General features: G+C 44.5%; 2 protein-coding genes across 3 annotated transcripts in view; both read right to left on the minus strand.

Annotated features, from left to right (window-relative positions):
- LOC106812269 (ly6/PLAUR domain-containing protein 6-like) overlaps window positions 1-9,632 on the minus strand; it is a 40,847-nt gene extending 31,215 nt beyond the window's left edge. The window contains exon 1 of one of the 2 annotated variants that reach the window (XM_014816142.1): window positions 9,368-9,632. The gene's annotated coding sequence lies outside the window, so the exon portion shown is untranslated. The remainder of the gene's footprint in view (window positions 1-9,367) is intronic. The other variant, XM_014816119.1, reaches the window with a different exon arrangement.
- Window positions 9,633-14,014: 4,382 nt separating this feature from the next.
- Window positions 14,015-25,945, minus strand: part of LOC106812174 — a 32,079-nt gene continuing 20,148 nt past the window's right edge. The window contains exons 2-11 of the mRNA XM_014815996.1: window positions 23,646-23,799; window positions 22,813-22,934; window positions 22,362-22,464; window positions 21,904-21,970; window positions 21,553-21,620; window positions 21,230-21,312; window positions 20,360-20,563; window positions 19,520-19,628; window positions 19,100-19,221; window positions 14,015-18,600 (exon numbers count right to left, since the gene is read on the minus strand). Coding sequence (XP_014671482.1) covers window positions 14,871-18,600; window positions 19,100-19,221; window positions 19,520-19,628; window positions 20,360-20,563; window positions 21,230-21,312; window positions 21,553-21,620; window positions 21,904-21,970; window positions 22,362-22,464; window positions 22,813-22,934; window positions 23,646-23,765 — 4,728 coding nt within the window. The 5' untranslated portion in view covers window positions 23,766-23,799 and the 3' untranslated portion in view covers window positions 14,015-14,870. The remainder of the gene's footprint in view (window positions 18,601-19,099; window positions 19,222-19,519; window positions 19,629-20,359; window positions 20,564-21,229; window positions 21,313-21,552; window positions 21,621-21,903; window positions 21,971-22,361; window positions 22,465-22,812; window positions 22,935-23,645; window positions 23,800-25,945) is intronic.

Raw genomic sequence — 25,945 nt, forward strand, 5'->3', positions numbered from 1 at the left:
TGTGTGATGTATGTATAAATGTTGCTGGGTGTTGGCCTATGTGTGATGTATGTATAAATGTTGCTGGGTGTTGGCCTATGTGTGATGTATGTATAGATGTTGCTGGGTGTTAGTCGAATTGTAAACTCTTTACACACCAATCAGATGCTCAATACTTATTACGTCTCAGTAATTTCAAATACTAACGAGAGTTTTCATGTATTATTTTGATGTATTGCGAATCCCAAGAGAGACACGTGACATACGTCACCAGAGACGAGGCTTGCACAGCCAGAGAGGCATATTCATAATAACTTGACGCAATTTAATAACAATGTTGTATATCCAAAAGCTGTGACTACATAGAATCATAGAATCTTTCGAACTGTTTTTGGAAGAAATTTGTTTACTCCTTCATATTTTGTTTCTCTGTTACGTCTTTATCCTTAGAATTAAGTAAATATATGTGTCAGAATTTGCTCTACAAGTTGTTTCTAAGCGGTTTTTCCCGGGCAACGCCGAGTACCCAAGCTAGTATGTAACGAAACGGCCTAAACACAACACAACGCCTGCTTTTCGTGCGCTTTTCCCATTGAGTGTTATGCGCATAAGCTTATTTCACGTTATTGTGAAAAGAGGCAGAAATAGGATAGCGGCGCTCTTTCTACGGAATCGCTCGACCCAAGATTATCTCGAAGTGCTGAATTCTATCCGCTATTGTACGGCAGTGGCGACGGATTACGTGTTACTGTGCCTTATGTAAAGAACCGAGAGCCTACGTTGAACCACTATAATGCAGCGATACAACATTCACCCTAAAACCTTCTTATATGCGGTGTCGCGTTTTACTATAGAATAAGTCGGCAGGACATGGCACCTACCTATACGCGTTTACACCAACAGGTACGCACGCACATACGCACGCGCGCGCGCGCACACACACACACACACACACACACACACGCGCGCACACACGCGCGCGCGCACGCACGCACGCACGCACGCACACACACACGTTCATCAGACGCCACTCCTTTCTGCAATCTAATCCGTGAGCATTATTCTTCGTGTCAGGTTTCGCTTCAGAATTCGGCCGCTTTAACTTCCCCGCTAAGGAAGAGTAAACATTTTAGATGCCGTTTTCAACATGGCTGCCGGAGCGCTGCCACATTCCTCCCATACGTCTGCAATCGGCTCCGACTAGCTAACATCAGGCAGCGACGATGTCGGTAGCACGTTAAAATGACGGGCGAAGACAACGCACAACTCGCCACGAATTAAAAGCGCATGTAATAACCTCCACGATTACGGTAATAATAATTGCACGATAAATACCGCACTTGCCGCTAAAACTGCTCAGCGTGTGCGGATAGCTAACACGAATCTATGCATGGTCGCGGTGCGCGCCGGGCGGGTGCGTAGTAGGACTAGGAGCGAAGCGTCGCCCGTAATGGTGCATGGGCGAGTTTGCTTAGCAAACATACGGCATTGTCAGACGAGAGCCGGGAGTAAACCCAAACGAGATTCCCCCTGAACTCTAAACATAACTCGATGCCCTGTATTGTACGTGGCTCGTTCCTCTGGCGTGACTGCTGCACACGGTCGTTAGCAGGGGCCTGCCCTACCACTAGTGACGCCCACGCGCGCTACGCACTATAGCGACAGCTTATGGAGGTTTTGTGTTCCGATAGTTATCGTATAGCGATCACACAGTATCGAATGTTATTTCTTTTATATCATAGCTTCGTATTAAATCTATAAGCTCATGATGGCAAGTATATGATATAGTGCAACAACGGTGGAGTTTGTTCGCGCGTGTGTGGCTTATAAGAACGAGTAATGGCGTTTGCTAACATAACAAACATGGCGACGGGATAGACTATGACTATCGATGATAATTAATTTCTCATCACGAAAAAGCGTAATAAGTCATCGAAATTATTCGTAAATGTTTACAATCGTATCAGATCGTATAATGAAATAAAACCGCTGCGAGAGTTATTGGCTGAATCCGTTCTCAGCAGAGATCGCGACATAAATATGTGTGTTGGTCATGTTCAAATAACAATACGAAATCGAACACACGCACGCCTAATAACCAGTAATGAATTTTGACCTTGATCCGTTTCCCATTTTTAATTCGATCATGATCCCCCGCGAATTTTTAATTTCATCTCTTCAGTATCCATAGTATACCAACCATTACCCAACCATTATACCAAGTATTTACCCAACGATTATGCTAATGTAATATCAAATGTTAGATTTCGGAGCTGCACATGACTGAGGTGTATAGTATGAGAATATAACCCTATTTTGGGGGTGGTGGGGATCAAGCTCTATACGTTTGCCTGGCCTAGTCCATCAGAGGATCCGTGCATTGAGTCAACATAAAAAGATGCCGGTGTCCAGTCCCTCCATGCGCCCATCTCTTAGCCGGAGTAATGTAACTTAGGGTAGCTGCAGCTGCATGTGGCACCCAGCACAATTCATACGTTATAAACTCCGAGAATAACCTAGTTTTCCTGTGTTTTTTGGACCTGTTTCTCCCTCCATATTTTCGCTCGCTTGCCCCCGAGTCACCTGCGATCTCACCCACCGCGTTACCATTAATCCCGTCACAAAAGCTCAGCAAGACGATTACGGGCGGGTGTAGACATCGCTTTTATGGCTACTGTACGACGTGAATCGGAAATTATACGCCTTCCATACCGATCGTGAAAAGCTGACGTGCCAGGCTATTGTCGACGTTTTGCATACAGTTGCTTTTTGCGACCGTGTAATGCAAAAGCAACGTAAACAAGGGACTAAAACCATATGTATATATATATATACATATGGTTTTACTCCCTTGTTATATATATATATATATATATATTAGATATCAGAAGTAGATAATAGGGAATATATATATATATTAGTGACTTAGCGACTTATATATATATATATATATATATAATCGCTACGCTTGCGACGTCTGTAACGTTTTGATAGACAATTTTCTGCGACTTGTTTGCGTTGTTTACATTTTTGTTTACACAAACGCATCGAACATGTGTATGGACATCGTGCTTGTCACGAAACTAGCACACTAATTTTCTCATTAATTAGCTCATTAATTTTCTCATTACTTCATCACAACGGAATGTTGCGTGCTAGCAGCGCACCGCAGCTTCGGCACATCGACACTGCTGTAATTGATCGTTTCTCCGGCGAACTGCGACCCGACATCTCATTTTAAAATCTACCTGCGGCTGGTTTTTGCAAGGTGTTAGCCAGACAACACAAACAGCAAGAAGTTGAATCATCTTGCCTGCGGCGTACGGCTGCGAATACAGTCGGAGCGTAATAAAGAAAGTAATATATGAGACATAAGGCTTACATTCACGGCGGGGCGTTATGAAGCGATCACGACTACCTATTACACCGGATACCGAACGAACAAAAATCGTACGCCATTAAACGTATTAGAGATTTTAAAAAAATGCTGACCCTATAGCCGACCGTGTTATATAAACTCTAATCTCGCTGTGTGAATTATGTTGCTATATTCTCACGCCTGCCAAGGAGATGATTAAAGAGAAAAATTACGAGTATAATTATAAAGTAAGTGTATTGTAGCTATACGACTATCTGTCAGCACACTTGATCCACCCCCAATTACGCCGCAGTCTATCAGAAGGACCTGTTTATACTGGCCTGACGAGGCATAATTCCACGCAGATTTAGCTGCCGCAAGAAAGAAAAACATGTCAAAGCTTATTAAAGCAACTAGATACTCGTCTGCTAATGTCGCTTATGAGTTATGACGTACTAAGTACTAAGTACTAAGTAGCGAGCGACTGAGCTACATCATCAGACTACGCGTGATATGTTGCTATATCATGCTCGCGGGACAGTATGAGGCAGATGTGTGCTTCGTACCGCTTTGCTGTAATTTTTTTGGCCGTTTTTTGACATTAAATTTCGAGATCCTTTGCAATCGAATTTTCAGTGGCAGTCATAGACTTTAAATGTAATGCAATTACCATTATATCTACTGAAAAGTGGGAAAATGAATGCGACCACTGTCAGAATTGTTGCACGAACCGTCAAGATGTATGTGCGTGCGTGCGTTGGTGCGTGCGTTTGTGTGTGTGTTGTGTGTGTGTGTGCTGTGTGTGTGTGTGTGTGTTGTGTGTAGTGGTGCTGTGTGTGTGCATGTGTGTGTGCATTGTTGTGTTGGTGTGTGTGTGTGTGTGTGTGTGGTGTGTGTGTGTGTGTGTGTGTGTGTGTGTGATGCTGTGTGTTTTGTATTGTACGTGCGTGGTTTGTGTGTGTATTGTGTGTCGTGATGCTGTGTGTGTGTGTGTGTGTGTGTGTATGTGTATATAAAGCAATATTACATTAACTGATGTATGTTTGATCTCGCTTTGCACCCCATTATTATATATATATATATATAATATATATATATATATATACAAACAACAGGGTAGTACGTACGGTGTATAACTAATCAAAAGCTTTTTGTTCCGACGCAGCAGACAATTAAAGCAGCACAATGCGATCCAAACGCTAATTTCTCCAGGTATAGACTAGAAATACTTCGTTGTCATGAAATAATCACACTACCGTGTATGACAAAATAAGCTCTAGGTTGCTCCAGTTTCAATCGCGTTTGTTAAAACACAGAATGGTGAGAAATGGCATTCTCGCGCAAAACGCGACTGTTGCAAACAATTTGCCTCGATAAGTGGTTGTAGGTGACGTACATGTTTTTATTTTGCCTACACCGTACGTGTACTGCAGCACCGCTGGCACGGTGGCTTGGGAAACTGTCACAACCATCGGGATTTGACAACATTGAAGAGTTTTTTCAAATACCTTTTATAAGGACACGCGCAGTTGAAATGGGAAGGAACTAGAGTTTAATTTTGTCTAATGGTAGTGTGATTAATCATGACACGAAAGTATGTTGCTGTGCTAGCTACTGGAATATACGAGTTTGGATGCGCATTTTGCGGCTTTTAATAAGCGTTGGCGTGCTTTGGCGGGGCATACGGGATGAGAGGGGGCAGTGTAGGTTAGGTCCCGGGACGCTGGCTCACTGCATGCTTGCTTGGGTGCTTAGTTTTGTGCAAGCGCGTGTCGTGTGCGCCGATGATGTCTTAATGCAGCGATTGATTGCAGCACAATAGATGAACTAAAGACGGTTTCGGTGCTAGACCTGCGCTTGTGCGACCAGCGAGACGGCGCGGGCCCCGGCACAGGGATGATTATTCTCGCATACAGCGCTTATTCGGAATGGGCGTACTTCGTGATGGCGACTGGGGGAGATTCTTCTATGATTTATGACCGTTGGCGTATGTCTCTACTCAGCTGCCTGTGCACGCTTAGGCGCCAAATACGACACACATGGCGTGCACTTTGGGCACAGGCTGGGGAGAGGATGAAGAGCCAATGTGCGTGAAGTAAGAGAACACACACAGTGAACCACGACGCATGCGCCACGAGCGGAGAGATGTTTGCCTCATCGACACTACCTCGGATGTCTCGCTCTCTTTCTACGATACTATTTATATGTAATGGCTCGACGACTAGCCGGTTGGCCTCGGTGGCCGGGGCCACCAAAACTTGATGTCGGGCCACAAAATTCCAAAAGGTTAAATTGGTGCGCCGGATCGGGCATAAGTTTCAAGTGTCTATGTGATTAAAAATAATTGTTTTCTTATCGTGCTAATCTCATTTCCAAAAGAGCGAGCAATTTCGCGTGGTTGGCGAGGGCCACGGTTAGCAGTGCAGCTTCTTACCGCGGGCATACCGGGTGCACGTTTATCGATCGGCTCTACTGTGGTGCAACAAGCCAGTTATTGTGATTTAGACTGGTATCCGGCCTCACGCTCTGCAACGAACAGTGCGGCCGCGAAACGTCTAGCAGGAATGGTCAAAATCTGGCGGTGCGCAGCAATAGATATTTTGCAAGCGCAAGCATTACAATGTGATTACATTGTATCAGCGAACAGACAATGTGTCTAGACATCGCCTGTCTTGCAGTGTTCTGTGGAGGAGTATGTTAATGACGCGATGCGGATGAGAAGGTTTCGAAGGAACATTGTTATAATAAAAAAATGATGAAATTTCTTCCTTTTTGATGTATTTTGTTCAAAATTGTTAAAAATAAGGGAACACACATGCGTACCGGGAAGGGTCGGTTACGGGACGGACACATGGGTCAAAATCGAGACGTCTTTGGTCACCCTGATTGCTACAGCTACAGAAGAATTCAGCAAAGTCTTGGCAGAGGCTGCAGGGCAGTGGATTGCAACAGTATTCAGTCTCAGAAGGTTGACGACAGAGGCTTGGAAAACATCTTCAGCATATATAGATTGAAGATGAAGGAAGACCCATCATCCTTCATGGCACCATGAAGCGGTTAGATCGAGAATGAAGAGAGGAGTTTGATACTAGCAGGTATTTTATATGTCCATGTATAAAGTGTTAGATTTACCCTTTATTGTTTGCATTAGGTATTGATGGGGCGGATCAAACATAGTGTATCTTAATTTTTAAGCATACTATTATTTTGCAACTTGTTTGGAGTTGGCAAAAACTTTCATTATTTAAAGTAAGATCAACATGTAGAGCAAAGAGATTATTTGTATTGTATACGTATAGATTATCTAGGATGTAAATTAGATTATCACTAATCAAAATTTATTGATCTTGAGAATTTAAATGGCTTTTAATTAAATAAATTTTGCCAGTCTGATATTCAAATTTGTTTTTTTAAACTTCTAAATCTGTTTTCTTTCGTTTCTATTTTAATAAAGGTTGATATGATACCAAGTTTGCTGAGCACATCTGAGGAGACGCTTCGCCTCCATGAAGCAGGATTTTGATCCATGCTGCAACATTCTACTCCTTGGACAACCTCACAGTGGCATCGAAAGGAGGGAATTGGCCACTACGGCAACACTTCTGTTGATAAACATGTCGACTTAGGACTCTCATCAATACAAAGGCTTGCAATTAGAGGAGGTTTATATTACGAATGGCAGGTAACAGGCAAAACTGTTCATGCGTGCAGGACAACAAATACCTATCATCACCTACTCGAACCGAAGCGCCATGACCGTGTGGGCGAGATATCTTCAATGACATCCCGAGTGGCAGGCCAAGTTCCCCAAACTTCATGAACATGTTGTGGAGGTACTCCGTTGTTCTACTCTCTCCACGCGCACATGTGAAAGAGGTTTCACGTTTGCATTGAAACAGGTGAAGATACTGACTGGAGGGCCCTCGCTAACAGTAGAAATGCTGACAAAGCTGATGTTCATGCGTCGCTCAATTGGGCAGCCCCCACGACTTCGTGCAGCTGGAGCAGCTTGGTGGAGCAGCTGAAGGACCCGGCGTCCAGATTACATGGAATGATTAACTATTCCATTGAAGTATGATCAGTATTTTAATCCGACAGTGTAATATTTAGTGCTTTGTAAGTTTATTTATATGCATTTTCTCTGTCTCTTTTACGCAACGAAATATTGAACTTAGGACATGGTCTGGCTTTTCTTTTTAATGGCATGACGTACCCAGGCTACTTTTGTTGATTATAATTATGGTTCTACTTTATGCTTATTAAATCTGCAATATTTTATTTTTACAGTTTCAAGGCCTGCCAGACATTTTACTTTCGCTTGAGATTAAATGTAATATGGTTTTATTTTAACATGAAAAGCCAATGTGTTGTTTGTGTTTATTACGTTACTTGTTTTAATATTTGGCATGCTCTGTGACTTTGAGTCTTCTTGAACTCTGAATGTCAGATGGCATGTGCAGCGCGCGTGTTTAGAATAAATAATGAGTGAAAGTAGAAAAATTTGGTATGGCCGATTCATTGTGAAAATTTGATCGCCTGGAAATGGATAATTCAAATTGTGATGCTCAATGCAATCATGTAAGTGTTGTGGCCATTGGTGTGGTTTTTTTTTAAATGACTTGTGCAAGTGGCATCAGACGCGCAATTTTTAATAATATACAATACGACATTGAAATAAAGATTTTAATGTTTTTCTTTGTGTTGTTTTTTTCGGGCCACCAATTTCATTTTGGGCACCAAAAATTGGAAATCAATGTTTTGGTGGGCGCGATCGGGCACTGAAAAAAGTTAGTGTCGAGGCCTTGTTTTATTTATATATATATAATATATATTATATATATATATATATGTGTTGTGTGTGTGTGTGCTGCGTGCGTGCGTGCGTGCGTGCATGCGTGCATGGTGTGTGTGTGTGTGAGAGAGAGAGAGAGAGCGCGATGAGGAGCAGGCAGGATTCCTCATTTTTTCTTTATAAGCCGTCTTCGGCTCAGTCCTGGGAATGCGGCAACATCAAAAGCTATCGCGTGTCACCGCCTACTCGCGTAGCGCGCAAGCACTCCACTAGCCCATCGCTGGCGATGAAGATAGCTGATCGATCACATCAGCTGACCGATCAGATTAGCTAATCGATCATCGGACTGTCGATGCGCTTACATTCGCTTCCGTAAGCTGTCCCCCACCCTGCTTAATCTCTCGCCGCATGGTCTATTATGACCTATACCTGCATGCTCCCCGCCGGGAAGTCCGCCGACGCCGGACACAGGAGTTTACGCTCGACACAACGATTAATGGGTTTCGCTTGTTTCCAGGGACGCGCACGGTAAGCGGGTAGTAATCGTTGTCCGCGCGGCAAGCGGGCAGGTTGGTCGCATCGGCCCGCCTGTTGACGGCAGGACAATGGCGACGCTACTTCGGCGCGGGCGGTGCCGTCAAAGCGAGCATTGACGGCTCACGGAGCCACCGCGGATACAAGACGGGGATTAGCGAGTAACTGTCACAAACAGTAGTTAGTCGCAGACGAACTGATGCGTGCATAAATACTGTCGGCTTGGCGTATTGCGATGATAGATGGCACTCAACCTCTCCACCCACATGACCTCTAGCGTAACTGGCATGGCTCAATGATAGAGAGCATGTCCAGTAATAAACATCATCTCTATCCTTGAACCCATGCGTGTCCTGTACTCTAGCAGTGGGACATGACTAGTACACGATATGGCCACGAGCATCGAATATTCCGGGGCACGACGTGACAATTACTATTAGTATTAGTGATGGGGATGAACACGAATATATTTAGTACACACAAGTTCATATAGCAACGATATAATCCTCGTCGCCGAACAGAAAATGCGCTGCACAAGCTGCGCATATCGCAACATGAAGACCTGCAGACGTCAAACGCCTATATAATAGTTAGTAGTAATCATAGTAACTATTAATTAAAAGATGCTCCATTCCGCCGATCAGGTATCTTACCATCAGCACAAACCACATTTACAATAAAAAACAAGTAGTCTATCAACTTACCTGTTCACGGACTTCAATCGCAACAAAAATGTTCCGTTGGTAAACAACGCTAGCAAATCGTAGTTGCGGTCTGTACTCTTATACTGCGTCTGTATCCTTAATTAATGTCCTAACTAACTCCTGCACATCCTGTGCTGAGTTAGCTGTTCTGTTTGTTTCTGTTTGGAGCCAGGGAACAACGCGTGCGTACACCGTCACCAGTCCTGCTGGTACTGCGGGATTAGGCTGATAGCCTGATGGGCACTACTACACTACCACTATACTATCTGCAGCAGTTATTCAGCGCGCTCGCATGCCGCTTGCGGCCGTGCAGCGATAACAGGAAAGATTATAGGTTACACTAATGATCTAGCAGCGACATCTATTGCCAAAATAAAATGATAAAGCAAGATGTATCGGTTGGTTGCACTATGGAAGCTCTAAAACGACCGACATACGACTTTTTGAGTTTTCGAGTTTTTGAGTTTCTGAGTTTCTAAGTTTCATCTGCGCTTACTTTTTCATATATTTTATTATTTTATATGTCCGATGTGAAACAAAGAAAAGCAATAATAGGCATAGTAGGGATTTTTTTTTACAAATGACCCCCTTGGAAGCTTATTGGATAGCCTCCAGTCACAAGAAACAGAGATCCGTTTACAGAATAAAAACATTCCACTTCTGCGACGAGTTACGGGGCATTTTTGTGACGAAATTTTGACCCATTTTGGGAAATTCTTAACTATAGGAAGGTATAAAACGGGATATTTTTGGAGCATTTTTCTCCATTTTTTGTGACTTAATTAGTCATATTTTTAACATTTCTCAACCTGAGGTATGTTCATAGTACGGGTAATTAGTAGCCGTAATTTGACCTCTCGGTGACGCCTACGTAATAACCTATCATCTACATTTCTCAATCAATCACTTGGATATTTCATATGTACATTCACATCAAAGGTAATTAGTAGCCGTAATTTCACCTTTGGATGACCACTAGAAGATGACCTATGACGTCATCAAATTGCATTTTAGCGCATTTCAGTGACGTTATTAGACATATCGTCGACATTTCTCAATCAATTACTTTGTTATTTCAGATGTGGACACAATAATATTTTGTTGCAAAATTAAAGGACAATTGAAGTCAAATTTTATAACTTCTGTAACGTTTTTATACATAGAAATACATTCAATAACGTATTCCATTTCAAATCCGGCGCCCAATTAGTAAGAAACACATGAATATTAATCTAGGTCATGTGACGTCATAGCCCCATGTTGAAACACGCCATTATATAGCGTAACAGTGCTAACACGCTAGTATATGTTATGCTAGGTGAAAGTATTGTTACAGCATACAACAAACATGTAGCCTGTAAATGTACTTATATTCATGTACATACATATTACACTCACTGCATGCAGTTTGGCACCGAAACAGCGCTCGCGCATGCGCAATATCTCCCGAAAAGAATATTATTTTGCAAAAATTATGAATTTAAAATGAAGAAGGGTTATCCTATCACAAATATATATGAGAAAATTTTATCAGTAGACCTCACTTCAGAAATAGGAAGCAGACCTTGCATGTAAGGTCCCCACTGCATATACCAGTCAGTACATAACCTGGCTACGTTACTGGTTTAGCGCATGCGCAATATCTCACCAGAAGAGCTATCCTTTGTGATGAAAATGCATTTAATATGGTCAGGGGGTATCTCAGCATAGGTTTCTGTAATAAATTCTTATCCGTCGACCTGTGTTTATAATTAGGAGAGCGCCCTAGCTTGAAGGGTGCAAAACTCCTACTTCATTCCCACCCGCCCTTTCCCTTGTCTTCATTGTCGCACGCTCAGCATCCTTCTTCTTCCACCGCGCCTCAGCTATCTTCCCTGTCGCCTTCCTTCATTCTCCGACCCCTCTCTCCCTCAGCAAGCTATATTGCGTACATTTATTTAGGCCGTACTGCACGCCTGAAACGGTGCTCGCGCATGCGCAATATTTCCAGAGAAGAATAATATTTTGCAAAAATTATGGATTTAAAATGAAGAGGGCTTATCCTATCATAGATTTATATGGGGAAACGTTATCAGTAGACCTCATTTCAAAAATAGGAAGCAAACCTTGCATGTAAGGTCCCCGCTGAATATACCAATTAGTACATGACCTGGCTACGTTACTGCTTTAGCGCATACGCAATATCTCAGCAGAAGAGCTATATTTTGTGAGAAAATGGATTTAGTATGGTCAGGGAGTATCTCAGCATAGGTTTCTGCAATAAATTCTTATCCGTAGCCCTGTGTTTATAATTAGGAGAGCGCCCTAGCCTGTAGGGTGCAAAACTCCTTCTTCATTCCCGCCCACCCTTATTCATAGAGAAAATTGATATAGATTAATATCAACCTCATATTCATATAGACCTCATCTCAAAAATAGAAAGCAGACCTTGCATGTAAGGTTCCCGCTGCAGATACCAATCAGTACATAACCTGGCTACGTTACCGTTTTAGCGCATGCGCAATATCTGACCAGAGGAGTTATATTTTTTTAGGAAAAGGCATTTAGTATGGTCAGGGGCTATCTCAGCATAGCTTTCTGTAATATATACTTATCCGTAGCCCTGTGTTTATAATTAGGAGAGCGCCCTAGCCTGTATGGTGCAAAACTATTACTTCATTCCCACCCGCCCCTTTCTCTTGTCTTACTCGTCGCACACTCAGCCTCCTTCTCCTTCCACTGCCCCTCGACTGTCTTTCCTGCCACCTTCCCTCGGTTTTCTTCCCCTCTCTCCCTCAGCAAGCTATATTACGTACTTTTATTTAGGCCGTACTATAAGCTTAAAACGTTGCTCGCGCATGCGCAATATCTCCCGAGAAGAAGAATATTTTGTAAACATTATCAATTTTTAATGAAGAGGGGTTATACTAACATAGATTTGTATGATAAAATTTTATCAGTAGACCTCACTTCAGAAATAAGAAGCAGACCTTGCATGTAAGGTCCCCACTGCATATACCAGTCACTACATAACCTGGCTACGTTCCTGTTTTAGCGCATGCGCAATATCTCATCAGAAGAGCTATATTTTGTGATGAAAATGAATTTAATATGGTCAGGGGGTATCTCAGCATAGGTTCAGGAGAGCTATATTTTGTGATGAAAATGAATTTAATATGGTCAGGGGGTATCTCAGCATAGGTTCAGGAGAGCTATATTTTGTGATGAAAATGCATTTAGTATGGTCAGGGGGTATCTCAGCATAGGTTTCTGTAATAAATTCTTATCCGTTATAAAGTGTTGAGAGAGTCGTAGAAACTGTTTGAAGTCCAGAAATGAACACACTGCGCATGTTATTCCGTGACATTAAAGTCAGTTTAAATTTAGAATCGCCTACCGTGAGATTAAATGTGTTATTTAGCGGAAAAATACAATTTTAATTTAGAATCCCCTACCGTGAGAGTAATTGTGTGTTGTTTTAAGCGGGAAATTACAATTTAAATTTAGAATCTCCTACCATGAGAGTAAATATCTGTGCCTTTTTAAGCAAGATAACATAATTCAAATCTAGAATCTCCTACCATGAGAGTAAATATGTGTGCCTTTTTAAGCGAGATAGCATAATTTAAATTTAGAATCCCCTATACCGTGAGAGTAAATAACGTACTACCGTACAGTAAGCTATTAAGCGGGAAAGCATATAGGGCCTGATTTAAATTTAGAATCTCCGTCATAACGCATGCACAGTGTGTCTGTTTTCGAATTAAAAACATTTATCAATGCGTGATCTCACGTGTTTACATTCTTCCCTGTGTGACCCTTGCTTGATCCCCATCTCTAGTACTATATACGATACGAAATTCAGAAACTCGAAAACTCAGTCGTATTTCGTTTCAGGGCTTCCATACACTTGCCTGGTTTCCAGCATATTATTGGCGCCATCTGTCGTATATTTATGACCTACAATTGACCACACCTAATATATCTTGTTACACTATATTTCACTACATTCGTGTAAGTGTGCTGATGAAAATATTTATGTACATACCATGTGTCATTAGACACACGTCATAGCAATTCTGCTATTTAAGCTTTCTGTGTATGAATTTTGTCCATTATATAGTATGAAGAGGATAAGAGAACGTGAAAAAGAACTGAACGTGACTGTGATTGATTATATTTCATTTTATTCTAATTGTTTTCAAAAGTTGTAGCATTCATTACACGCTACATCACTAATATAATCAGTGCAACTATAATATATGAGAAAGCTTTATAAAAAGTAAACTATTTACACACTTATATATGATGATCCCATATATATTTTTTTTTTCTACACTTTTAACCATGCTACAATAGTGAATACTGCAATAAGTGCTTTTACCTATAAATTTCAATGACGTTTCTAATATACATACCGTCACCGTGTATATAAATATATATATGGGTGTGTGTGTGTGCCTGCTGTGTGTTGTGTGTGTGTGGCCTGTGTAGTGCATCTAGGTGGATATTCTGTTTTATTAAAAGCTTGATTAAAAATTTAAAGAAAGTTAGATATTAACCTTCCCCACTCCATTCAGACTGATCACAATGTATGCAGTTGCCTACCATGACGTATATAAATGTTAAAACATACATACTCACGCATGCACAAGCGATAAACATCATGAGTTTATGATATCCGTAAACAGAGTTCAAATACATAGAACATGATAAGTTGATATCAAGTTCTATCTATAATAAATGAAGTTTATGCAGGGTGCAACATTCATAGTTCTATGATCAGAGATTTACAGTGTTTGTGTGAATGTGTATTTATATATATATATATATATATATATACATATATATACATATACGCCAGTAGTGAATAAAAACACACATTAGTTTTATTCACCCCTGCTATGCATGATCTCTGTATACAGAGGCGTCATTACTCACGTGTCTGTGGTTGGCACCTGTGGACAAATATGGCGACATCTTTTTATCGCTATGAGGATGAGTTCCTGGATTAAATCGATGGCTTCGGCTAATGCTAACGCTGATGCTAATTACCTTGGAGAGGCCAAGGTAAAAGGTAAAAAGTAAAAGCCGAACGTGCCGCCCAGGTCCGAGATCAAATCGTTTAAGCGATACGCCTAGTATATATATAGATTAGATTATATAGATAGTATACTACTATAGACTAGTATACTATAGATTTCCTTAAAAGCTATGTAGGTCATAAGCATGCATTATGGCTGCCATCACTTGTATTGGGAAATTACTGCAAGACAAGGCAGCACTGTCAAAGAGATGCTTGGGTTCCAACGAGTGAGTTGCTGTTGCATGTGATACTCAGATGCCCTCTTTAGTTCAACGTATTTTGGTTATTTGGTCACATCTGTGTCTTGTCATTCAAGTGTTGTGTCACAGCTGCTATTCCCATCATGTTGAATCTCCTGTCCCTTTTCTGGGCTTCAGGGTCTTGTCCGGTCCAGTCTAGTCCCATCAAGGCCGACAACAACTGCCTTTTTCATGCTTTCTAGTGAGCAGCACTATCACTGCCCACAGGACACTGCACCGCAATGGGAAGTACTGCTCCCTTAGTGTGCGCTTTCCTGGGAAGTAAGCCGGGATGACTCGCATCTGTAGTGACAATTTTGGCTGCTTGAAGATTCTCTCTTCTGGCGAGAGGCGGTCTCTTCGCGCTGCTGAGCGTGCGCGTGACTGCTCGTCCCGCAGCGTGAGGATTCTCGCATGCCAGCCCGCGGCTATGGCCGCCATCGCACGGCTGACCGCCGCTTGGACGACAGCCACTCGGCGTCGGCTGGGGGTCCGAGACGTGACCGCTCCAGTCTAGGACCTCAAACACCGCAGGTGCTGGTGCAGCTTCATCGTTAGTGGCCACTGCCGGCCGATGTCCATCTAAGGTGACCGCGAAGCCTCCATCCGTGTACACTCCTGCCTGAAACGTAGTAACGAGTTTTGTGTTTTGCAGCGGGGGATTATCGACGCCATTTTTGTCATCGGAGCGATGTCGACACTCCGCAGTCGAGTCGCACTGCTCAGCGACAGGCCGGCACGTCGCGTCGCTGTCACGTGACAGCTCGGCACGCGTCGATGGTTCGTTCGTCGAGGCGCGGCAACTTTTGTTAGATCGTGGTTTTCGTCGTTGCTTGCGTTTACTCTTCCTCGTCGTTCTAGAGCGCGTCTTTGTTTCGGCACGACAGGACCGCTCGCTGGCGACAGCATCTGAAGTCATGGACACCACCTCGCCCCTCACACACTCACTGGAGCCTTCAGTCTTAAGAAGGAGATCACCGTGTATACCACCGTCACGTGCGGGGCTTCGCATGGGCACACCCTCCCCAGCACCAGGGACAAGCGTGTTTGCATCTGCTGACCCTGCAACGAGAGCTGCGGGAGTCTCTTCCAAGAGATGCGATTCGTCAATGGTTGGCAGCGGTGTGTCGCGCTGTGTGCCGGACGTTCGCTTGCTTATAAAGCGATCCATGCATTCGTTCCACGCATCCGAATCGTCCGACGACTCGCCGAAGTTGAGGGTGAGAATTTCCAATAGGTCTTCCCCATCCTCTCCAGCCGACTGCTCGTTGGCGACACCTGGTGTTCGTTCCTGTTGCAAATTACCGTTCGACGAGACCAGTAAAGTAAGCTTATCAACAGGGGATCGATCATTTTCTACGTGCTGAGCAGTGTTTATTGTGGTCAGTACTTGGCCCGGCATAGGTTCAGCTTTCGTTTTGACACACCCAAGAACACTGTGAGAGATATCCATCGGTTCAGTTGAAAACTGGGTTGATGCATCAGCTCCTGGGTTCAATTCACATGAAGGGAAGCCGCAGTGCACAACCATGGGAACGACATCATTCTCGAGTATATGAATTCTAGAATGCACGTCTAGTCCCAACCTCTGCCTACCCATGTCATTGCTGCAATCTGACTTTCTCTCTTGCACGACTGACTTTACGATGTCAATTGGAAACTGAACATTCTCCGAGTCAGGAACACTCATGCGGACAACATCAGCACTGGCTTGTGTGAAAGTTTCAGGAAAAATTGGCGAGTAAGAACTCTCGAACACAATTTCTGATTTAGAGTCAGGAGTATTGACGTCTGTTTTACTATAGCATACTGGGCTAGCACGAACAAATTGTGTGCTTGGGTCCACAGCAAAAGTTTGTGATACAGGATCTGCCGGCAAACTTTCAGTTTCAGAACCATGCTCAGTAATGATAGCATTGCCTTCACCAGTCTGCACGCTCGGCTCTTTAGCAGGAATTGGTGAAAAATGACCAGCTAGCAGAGCCGTGGTTTCTGAATCATGCACACTGACGTCATCACAATCAGCAACATCATTTGTAGTCAAGGTTTCAGAAAAAATTGGTGACTGAGAACTCGCTAACACAATTTCTGGTTTAGAGTCCATTATATTGGGGTCCACTCCACTAGACTCCATTTGGCTAGATATGGACCTATGGAGTATTGCAACGTCGTCACAAATGACAGGCTTCCCAGTTGAATTTTCGCTGCATTCACCCTTAGCATATTGACTTGTGTTCGCCCAACTGCTAACTTCTGTCGTACATCCCTGGTCTTCCGGGCGATCCCTGCTCGCGGAACAGATTTTTCCCGGCTGCTGCACACCTGCTGAAGCCAGTACCCTCTTCCCTCCTGGGTACGTATCGCTGAGAAGGTAATGATCGTTCAGCTGGCTCCGGCCCGCCGGCCGCCACTTACTGCCTAGGGCATCTCTGTGGGTGCATGCGATGGCCGAATGCTCTCCGCTGACTTCGTCGGCCGCACAGCCGGTAACGACAGCTCTCGACGCGCCCCGATGACTCCTCGCGGCCGCGGGCGACGGCGTCAGGCGACTTCTAGGTGACGAGATGGGGCGTCTACGTTGTCTCGCTCGACGGATCGGCGACGTCGCAGCGAGGCACTGTGACGACGACGACGCGTCCACCATGGGTGTGGTCAAGTCCGACTCCGTCGCGACAACGGCTGAGAGCGCTCCGCAGGCGTCTGGCGGTCGAGACACGAGTAACTCGGTTACGCTGCCGTTATTCTCTGCGCAGGAGCAATCGTCGTTATTCCTCAAGACTCGGTCACCGGCAGAGGCGTTGCAGTGTGAAGCATTCACCAATGGCAGGGACGTCTGCATGTTGCCTGCGGATGCTACCGGTTCGATGACATTACTAGATTCCCGCTCATCGAGACGTGCACCTACAACAATTGCGCCAGTCTTCTGCGCGAGTCGTGGAGAGCAACGCAGCTTCGGTAACCATGAGGAGCTCACTTCCCCCGCCTGCGCACATACAGTCGATGCGCCGTTGTGAGCCACAGGTGAGCCGCCTTCATATGCATCGCAAGGCTGCCCACTGACTGTGCTCTTGAGATCTTTTGCGGGTGGAATGCCCAACTCTGCTTCCTCCCCATCGTCGACTCTCGTCGCCTCCGAGTTCTTTCTCTTCTGTAGGACGCCAGGTTTCGTCACTCCGGGTGAACTCCTCACCTCGCCACATCTCAACGCTGCACGCCACCTCTCCTTCCCCTCGCCGCCATCCGCAAGTCGCTTCGGCGAGTTACGCGCCAGTGACGACCCGCGGCTGCCGGCGTCTCCGCCGATGCTCCGAGGAGAGCTTCGCAATGTCGGGCTTCCCCTCTCGGTGCTCAGTGTCTTACCTACGTTCTCGACGTAGAGGCGTCTGCAAGTCGACATCGCAGGTGAGGCTGTGGCCTTTTCGGTCGGTTTCGGCGACCTGGCCAGTCGAAGGCGGGGCAGGTCGAAGCCCACGTCCCTCTTTTCCGCGTCGTCTTTGTCGGAACGAACCTTTCGTGCGGTGGCGTTCTTGGGATTCGTGCTGTCTCTCGGTGCTGGTCGGTCAAAGCGACGAACGGCGGCGCCACCTACTTGTGACGCATCGTTGTCTGCGTATCTGTGACAGCTTTTTCTACTGGTCTTACTAGGTGAACTTCCATGTGAAGCATATTCCTGCGTGCAAGCACTGCCGGAAATGCTCAACGGTTTTCTCGATGGCCGCTTTCTTGGCGACTGTTTCCTTGGCGACAGTTTTCTTGGCGACAATTCTTTCCACAACCGTTTCCTTGCCGGCCGTTTGATTGGTGATGCTTCATGCGGCGACTGCTCAGGGACAGTGTTCTCCTTATGCACTTTTTGCTCTGAACTTGCTGCTTTGTTTGCAGATTGCCTAGGCGATCTCAGCAGTAATGGTCGTGCTACGACTTCTTCCCTGTGAGAAATAATTATAAGAGAATAATAGTAAGAGTACAATACTAATAGTAATAATATCATTATAGTATAATTAAGTAATAATAAGGGTATAGCATAATTTAGTAATGATAAGAGTATACAAATAATAAAGAAATACTGGTAAGAGAATAGTGTTACTACATTCATAATATGCACACGCAGCATTGTCACAAGGCACATCATGTAATTATTAAACTTGGTAACCTATTGTACTAGAGATAAGTTATGTAAATGAGTAGTTTTTATGTATATTTCTAAACATTTTTAATGTGTTATATGAATATTTCTCCACGAAATCAACAATTACTTGTTAGTAATGGCAACGCTATGCACTGGTCAACCTTCCTCATGCTAGGCACCAATAAACATTATGTATTAATTGGCCCCTCAACATTGCATGAAAACCCTCTCTAGACAATGAAAGCCATGCTGTCTGACGAGGGAAATGTATGATATCACATGAAAATATTCCAGCCTACCTATCAGCTTCTAGCTTAGTAAGAAAGGAGTCCCAGCTATGGGCACTGGCAATGAGTCTGTCCAGATCAGCGTAGTTGGCATGATTGTCGACATATTGCCTGTGTTTCGGGTCCAGTAAGTGCTGTAACGAGTAAATCGGAAAAACCGCTTACAAATGCAACCCAAAGTGATTGCTTGCGCATTAGGTGAGGTCAAGTCTGATTCACTATCACTGGCATGTCAGTTTACCCGTAAACATAGCCACGTACACCCAACCATAGAAACCTAAAAACTTACCTAGGCATAGCATTCATTGTATTGATTTGATGCATGCCGATAACGATTGTTTAATTATCACCTTTTTTGCACTCTGGCAAGCATTGTTTTTCAGCAGTGAAACAGAAACGCATAGCTTATTTTATTCAGGTATATTGTTTCACCTTCTCCAGGCAGTTGTAGTTGAGGCAGCATGACTCACAGTAGCCAGCTTTCCTCGCCCTCAGGTTTCGACGCTGGAATTCTCCTCTAGTTATGAGCTTTCTCAGAGAGCTGAATCAACAAATAAACATACGACACTGAAAGATGACCGCAAACCTACAAATCCGATTAATACAGTAAAAACCCGCGTATAAGAACCTGCATTTTTCCAAGTTAGCCTAAAAAGGTTCTTATATAATTGGTGTTTACTGGGAAATTAGGCTATTTCGGTTGTTAAATAGGTTCTTATTTTCTCAAGAAAAAAAAGTCCATTGTTTATATAAAATATACACGTAATTATGTCTAAATGACTGCAGTCTAGTCAAATACAAACCCTATTCTAGGTTATCTTATTTCTTTTTATGCCCTCTATACCTAATAAACATCAACAAACCAAAACTAGATTGTTTTAAAACACCATAAACATAATGTCAGGCCAGGTTCTTCAGTCATAAGGTATGGTACCAGGCCGAATTTCATAATGTATGCAGTGAATCTGCACTGTACTGTATTTTTGTACATTAGTTGATTTATAAATTTTTAAGTGTTAACTGCATTTTATTAAATAATAACCTGTTTCAAATTTTAGGCTAAAACAGGTTCTTATGTCAAGGGGGTCTAAACGGAAAATGTTAGCCCAACAGGTTCTTAATCACTAGGTTCTTATACGTGGGTTTTTACTCTTACTTCTATGTTCACAAGTTCCACGATCCTGTCACGCCTACATAACAACGGGCCGCGTAATAACAAGACACAACGGGGTCTGTCAGCACGTGGCAGCCGCTCAACTTCGTAATACTTACCCGTCGTTGGCCACGGCTGTTTGCTCAGCAGGTGTCGCTGGCGATGCCCACATATCGTTGGAGGGCTTCGGGACGGATAGGCTCGCGGGGTCGATCGAGCGACACGCGTCGGGTTTCCGCACGTTGAACGCCGACACGCCAGTGCGACTGTCGGCGAGTAGCCGCGGCCATGATGCCAGCTCGGCGTGCACCGGCCTGTAGTGCCTGCTCAAAGACATGCGCAGACGATCGTCATCGGAAATGTGCAAGTGTAATATTCCGTGGTTGTGTAAGTAAATCAACGTTTATTCAACAACGTGAATTCAAACAAAGGTGTAAATCAAGCGATAGCATTCCGTCGCTCTCCACTAAATGGCGCGTTGGTATTCATTATTGTAAAGCAAGTATCACGCACAGTGTATCAGGGTTCTCCAAGCTTTTTCATTATAGCATGGGGGTGCTGCCTTTACGGTACTAGTTGCAAATCGTCGAAGGTGGTTTGCGTGCTAGGGGAGTCCGGGGGCATGCCCCCCGGAAAATGTTTGAATTGTAGAAGCTTTGAGATGCAATCTGGGACACTCTAAACTCATATCACTTCAAAGTTTATTCCGATATAAACACCGTGTATTAATTGTTTGAACTTCTTGTGTATACACCAGCATGGCGGTATAGAGTGACGGGTGCATTTTAGGATGGCGGGGCTCGACGATAGCCTGGCGGGCCGCCAGGCTATAAGTGCTCTTGGAGAAGCCTGTGTATATGTAGTAACAGTGTCACACCTCAACATGATCGAGACTCTGCTCATCACCCCTCAAAGAACAGAAGAGAGACATCTTCGAACATCTACAATAAAATGGTAAAATGTCACTATAACATGACATGCAGACTAACCTGGAGTTGTCCTCAACTTTAATGTAGGGCATCTTAAGGCATCTTCCAGTCGTCTCAACGAGCTTTGCTTTGTCACACTGCACCTATGTACACACAAACAGAAGGGTTGGCCATCATTACCGCATACAGTCATAGTAATTCAGATCATAAGGTCTAGTCTGAAAGTACACAAACTGCTGCAAACAGCTGCTATTAAGGTGCAGACTAGTGTCCACCGACGGTACAATTTTCACATGTTTTGAACCACATTCTCGATTAAAATTGTTTTATTAAGATCGTTTAATACTAGGACGATTCATAATCAATGATCAAAATCACACTACCTGCTTCGTGGAACCAACAAACAGAGTCGGATGATTTGCTTTCACCTTTAGCAACCACCTGTTAATACCTGAATGCCACAGTTAAGAAAACGAAAAAACAATGTACATGACAAAATTATGTCCTCGGATGCAGACCACCCTTAACCGATTCAGCAGGAAAAGAGCTCAATGCTTTTTCTATCACATCACTTAATGATTTTTAACCAATAAACCAAATATATTTTATGGCTTATGACCCTGGTTTCTAATAGCAATTACTTTGATTTTACCCACTATTTTAACATAAATCATTACAACATGCACAGAACTTTGCATGTAACCTAGCTATATGCAGTTGTAACGTAAGGATACAGTCGACATGACGTACTGGAATGCCCCACAGCTGAGCATTGCTTACTACTTTACTTGAGCCTTGAGCCTGAAATGATGGACGTTTTATAAGTTCATTTGCATAAAATAACAATATACAAAGAAATCACAGATGAGTATAACTTTACCATGATTTGTTTTTATTTCAACAGATATTCAGGATCTCCTATTTGTATGCCCTCATGAAACAAAATGAAAAAGAATGAACAGAAATTTGGATATAAAAATATATAATTCTGTTCTGTTCTTGTACTACCAGCATTGGGAACATTTGTTACAGGGTCAAAAATGTTTTGTAGCAAAATGTACACATACAATAAGATAGGAAAATTATAATAATAACACGTAAAAATTATTATCCAGTGAAATTAACCACGCTGAACTATTGTCCTTGTGTCAGAGGTGAAATTATGCTAGAACTAAAGAAGTATATGGCCCACCTCGGAGATGGTGGCTTTCTCTAGCACGGCCTTCCCACGCGTGCAGTGTTGGTTGACGCTGGCTGTCTCCGGAAATGCTGCAGCATCTAGTGGTGATGTTCCCCTGCAGGAGTGACTCAATTAGATCCATGTAGATAGATACAAGACAGACACCTGAGTATGCATCATTGCTGTAAGCTCAGTAATAAAATGTACAGTTTACCTGCTGTAGACCAGTAGCATGTAGACCAGTAATAGCAATGACCAGCACAACGTAAAGTGATGGATACATAATTATATATTGTAGTGTGACCCGGAATATTCAATTTTATGACATTTCTGTAGCAAATTTCTTTCAGATTTATTATCGTTTATAAACGAAGAAGTAGTTGGTTCAAGTCTAAGCAATTCGCTTAGACGATAGCTGGACTAGCCTGCCTGTCTCATCTAACCTTGTGGACAACACTCTTACTTGAATCCGAAGGGACTCGGGCGGGAACAGTTGCTGAGAGAGGAGCTACTTCTGATCTCTTTTGCCTCCACCCTGTTAGTAATAAGATAACAGACTTCCTTGCTGAAAAACTTGTCAATTACCTGAAAAATAAAAATATATACAGGGTGCGAAATTAACGGGAGTCCGGAGTCAAATACTCCCTGATTTACTGTCGGACTCCCTGATCTGAAATATGCAGGAGTCCATCATGTGACTCCCTGAAAATTCTGCCATACTGACTAGTTCGTTCCAGAGCACAGCCTCGCGGAATTACCGTATTTTTCCAGCTAATGTCCAAAGAAAATTTGGCAGACATGCAACCGCATTAATCTTCAAAATGAGCCCATGTATGCGTTATTGTTAATATCTTTTTAATTTTTAACTTCAGACTGCGGACTGTCATTTTGCTGCCTCTTTTTGAGGGTAGGGAGTCCGTTGGACTCCCGTGTTCAAAAGTTAATTTCTACCCCTGATATATGTACTTCTGTACTTATAATAACCATATCGAACAGCCTTGTATATCAGCAGGTGCTCTTCGATAGATGGAGAGATGGATGGATGGATGGATGGAAGGATGGATAGATAGATAGAAAGACAGACAGGGAAGTAGGTAGGTAGGCAGGATAGCAGGCGGGCAAGAGGACACGCAGGCTGGCAGGCCGGCAGGAAACCAGTCAGGTGGCTGGGTAGGTAAGTAGGTAGCTACATAGGTAGATAGGTAAGTTGTAAAAAGTTTGGAGTATTTAACACTGGACTCGTGTTAATTTCAACACCTATAATAGAAATAAAGGTGAAAAATCTGTGATACTTACAGCACCAAGAATAGAAAGATCTTTTTCTAGGTCTGCGATCCTCTTTCTTCCATATCCTATCAGATCCAGATAGAAAGACCTTCCGTATAGTGGTCGGTATACTGGAATTGGCGACGCCATGTAGCCTGCTTTAGTCAGGAACAGTGGAATGTTTCTAAAAGTGAGGGAAGGCAAACATAACAAGTGCCGCATAGCGACAGCGCTCATCTAACGTCTACTGCGGTGACTCTGTGGTGGAAAGTCAGCAGCAGCTCGCCTTAGGGCGTCCAGTCAGCAGCAGCTCGCCTTAGGGCGTCCCGTCAGCAGCAGCCAGCAGCGAGCCAGCTGTTATACACATGTACGCTCGCGGAGGTATGCACTCTTTTTGAGTGCCCTCTGTCTAGTTACGTACGTGTGATGAGTGCGTAGATCTGACTGTTTGTGCGTGGGTGTTTATCTCTATCTTTCTGTCTGCCTGTCCGTCTGTCCGTCCGTCCGTCCGTCCGTCCGTCCGTCCGTCCGTGCGTGCGTGCGTGCGTTGGTGTGTGCGTGTATTTGCACTTGCACGCACGTGTATGCGTTACCTGAGTTGTGCGTGCCACCTAGAGTGTGTTTGCCTACGGGTGCATGTTTACCTACGGGTGTTGCCTACATGTTTGCCTACGGGTGTTTGCCTACGGGTGATTGTACGCCAAGGTAAAATCGTGTGCCCAGCCAATTCCATTTGGACCACCATATAGTGCGTAAGCCACTAAAGTTACGTCGCTGTACTCTGCATGTGATCGGCATCAATAACGAGATGAAGTTAAATGCAGTTTTTCACTATATAGAAACGCTGGAACAAGATCTACACGGCCAGCTCCTTAATTACTCGTATAACGGTTGTGTGCGGACAGGCACTCGTAGACAAAGGAAGATCAAATATACTGAATATTGCAACTACAATGACACTTGAAACCTCTGTCCGTTCGTCAACAGGTGTGCATGTGTGTGCGTGCGTGCCTGCGCGCGCGCGCGCGTGTGTGTGTGTGTGTATCTGTGTATGCGTGTCTGCAGGCGGACGTGTATGCGTGTACGGGTGTGCGTGCGTGCGTGTGTGCGCCCGCTTGTGCATGTACGTGTGTGTGTGTGTTTGTGCGTGTGTACAACACACAAGTGCGCGTGCGCTTGCGTTTGCGTGTGTATGCATGTGTGTGTGCACGCATATGTGCGTGTATGTGTGCACGCTTGTGTGCGTGTGTGCGTGCATGCGTGCGTGTCTTTGGCCGTGCACGTGTGTGCTCGGGCGCGCGCGTGTGCGTGTGTGCGCGTGTGTGCGTCCGTGCTTGCGTCCGTGCTTGCGTGTGTGTGCGTGTGCGTGCGTGCGCCCGTGCGTGTGTGTGTGCGTGTGCGTGCGTGCGTGCGTGTGCGTGCGTGCGTGCGTGCGTGCGTGTGTGTGCGCGTGTGCGCGCACGTTTACGCAATTAACCGATGAGTTCAACTTAAGCCCGCTGGCACGCGTCTCCTGTTCTAACAGCAATTCCCATATAATTAGGCAATAATGATCAAGAAATAGACAGACGTACAGTACGTACTGCTCTAAACGAACGGACCGTAATAAGTACATCATCAACTTTTCATACTACCCGTGCAACGTCATTTCTACGCGTACGCGTGTTTACACGCACCGCGCGTAGTGTAGTTTTGCGTGTAGCACGCAATTAGCAGGGACTTGCGTAATAGCAGCGGATCGTGTTTTACCTTCAGGCTTCATAACGGCGGTCACGTGACGACACACAGTCGATGGGCGGACATTCATCGTCCAGAGCGACTACCGCGGAACGGGCGTCGGCGACGAGCTGTTCCGCCGACGGGCCGAGTTCATCGGCGACGCGCAACTTCGCGTCAACTCCGTCATGTACGCGTCAACGCCAACGCGACGCCTCGGCTTTACCGTCGTCGTTCACGTCAACCTCATGGAGCATCATGTCGACCACGCAAGATGGCGACTCGACCGCCGCTGCCCTCCTGCTCGGCGACGATCCAGCCGTACAGGGACGACATGTACATAATGACGTTCAGCGCTTACGACGCTCAAATAGCCGGTCAGCTGCGCGACGGCTTTCTGAAGCCGTACCTGGCCGCGCACGACAATCGAAGCTACGTCGCCATCGAGGGTCAGTCTAAGATAGTCGGCTATACGACCATCACGCTATGACGGGCTTGTTCAGTTTCGGTTTATTCCCGCTTAGCGCGACGACGCCGCATACAGAGCAAACTTCTGCGTACGATCGTGGCAGACCTGCAGATGGCGCGCCGTCGTTGCCGGTGGGTGGCGACGA

The sequence above is a fragment of the Priapulus caudatus genome, unplaced genomic scaffold, assembly GCF_000485595.1.
Source record: "Priapulus caudatus unplaced genomic scaffold, Priapulus_caudatus-5.0.1 Scaffold20, whole genome shotgun sequence".
NCBI classification, from domain to species: domain Eukaryota; kingdom Metazoa; phylum Priapulida; class Priapulimorpha; order Priapulimorphida; family Priapulidae; genus Priapulus; species Priapulus caudatus.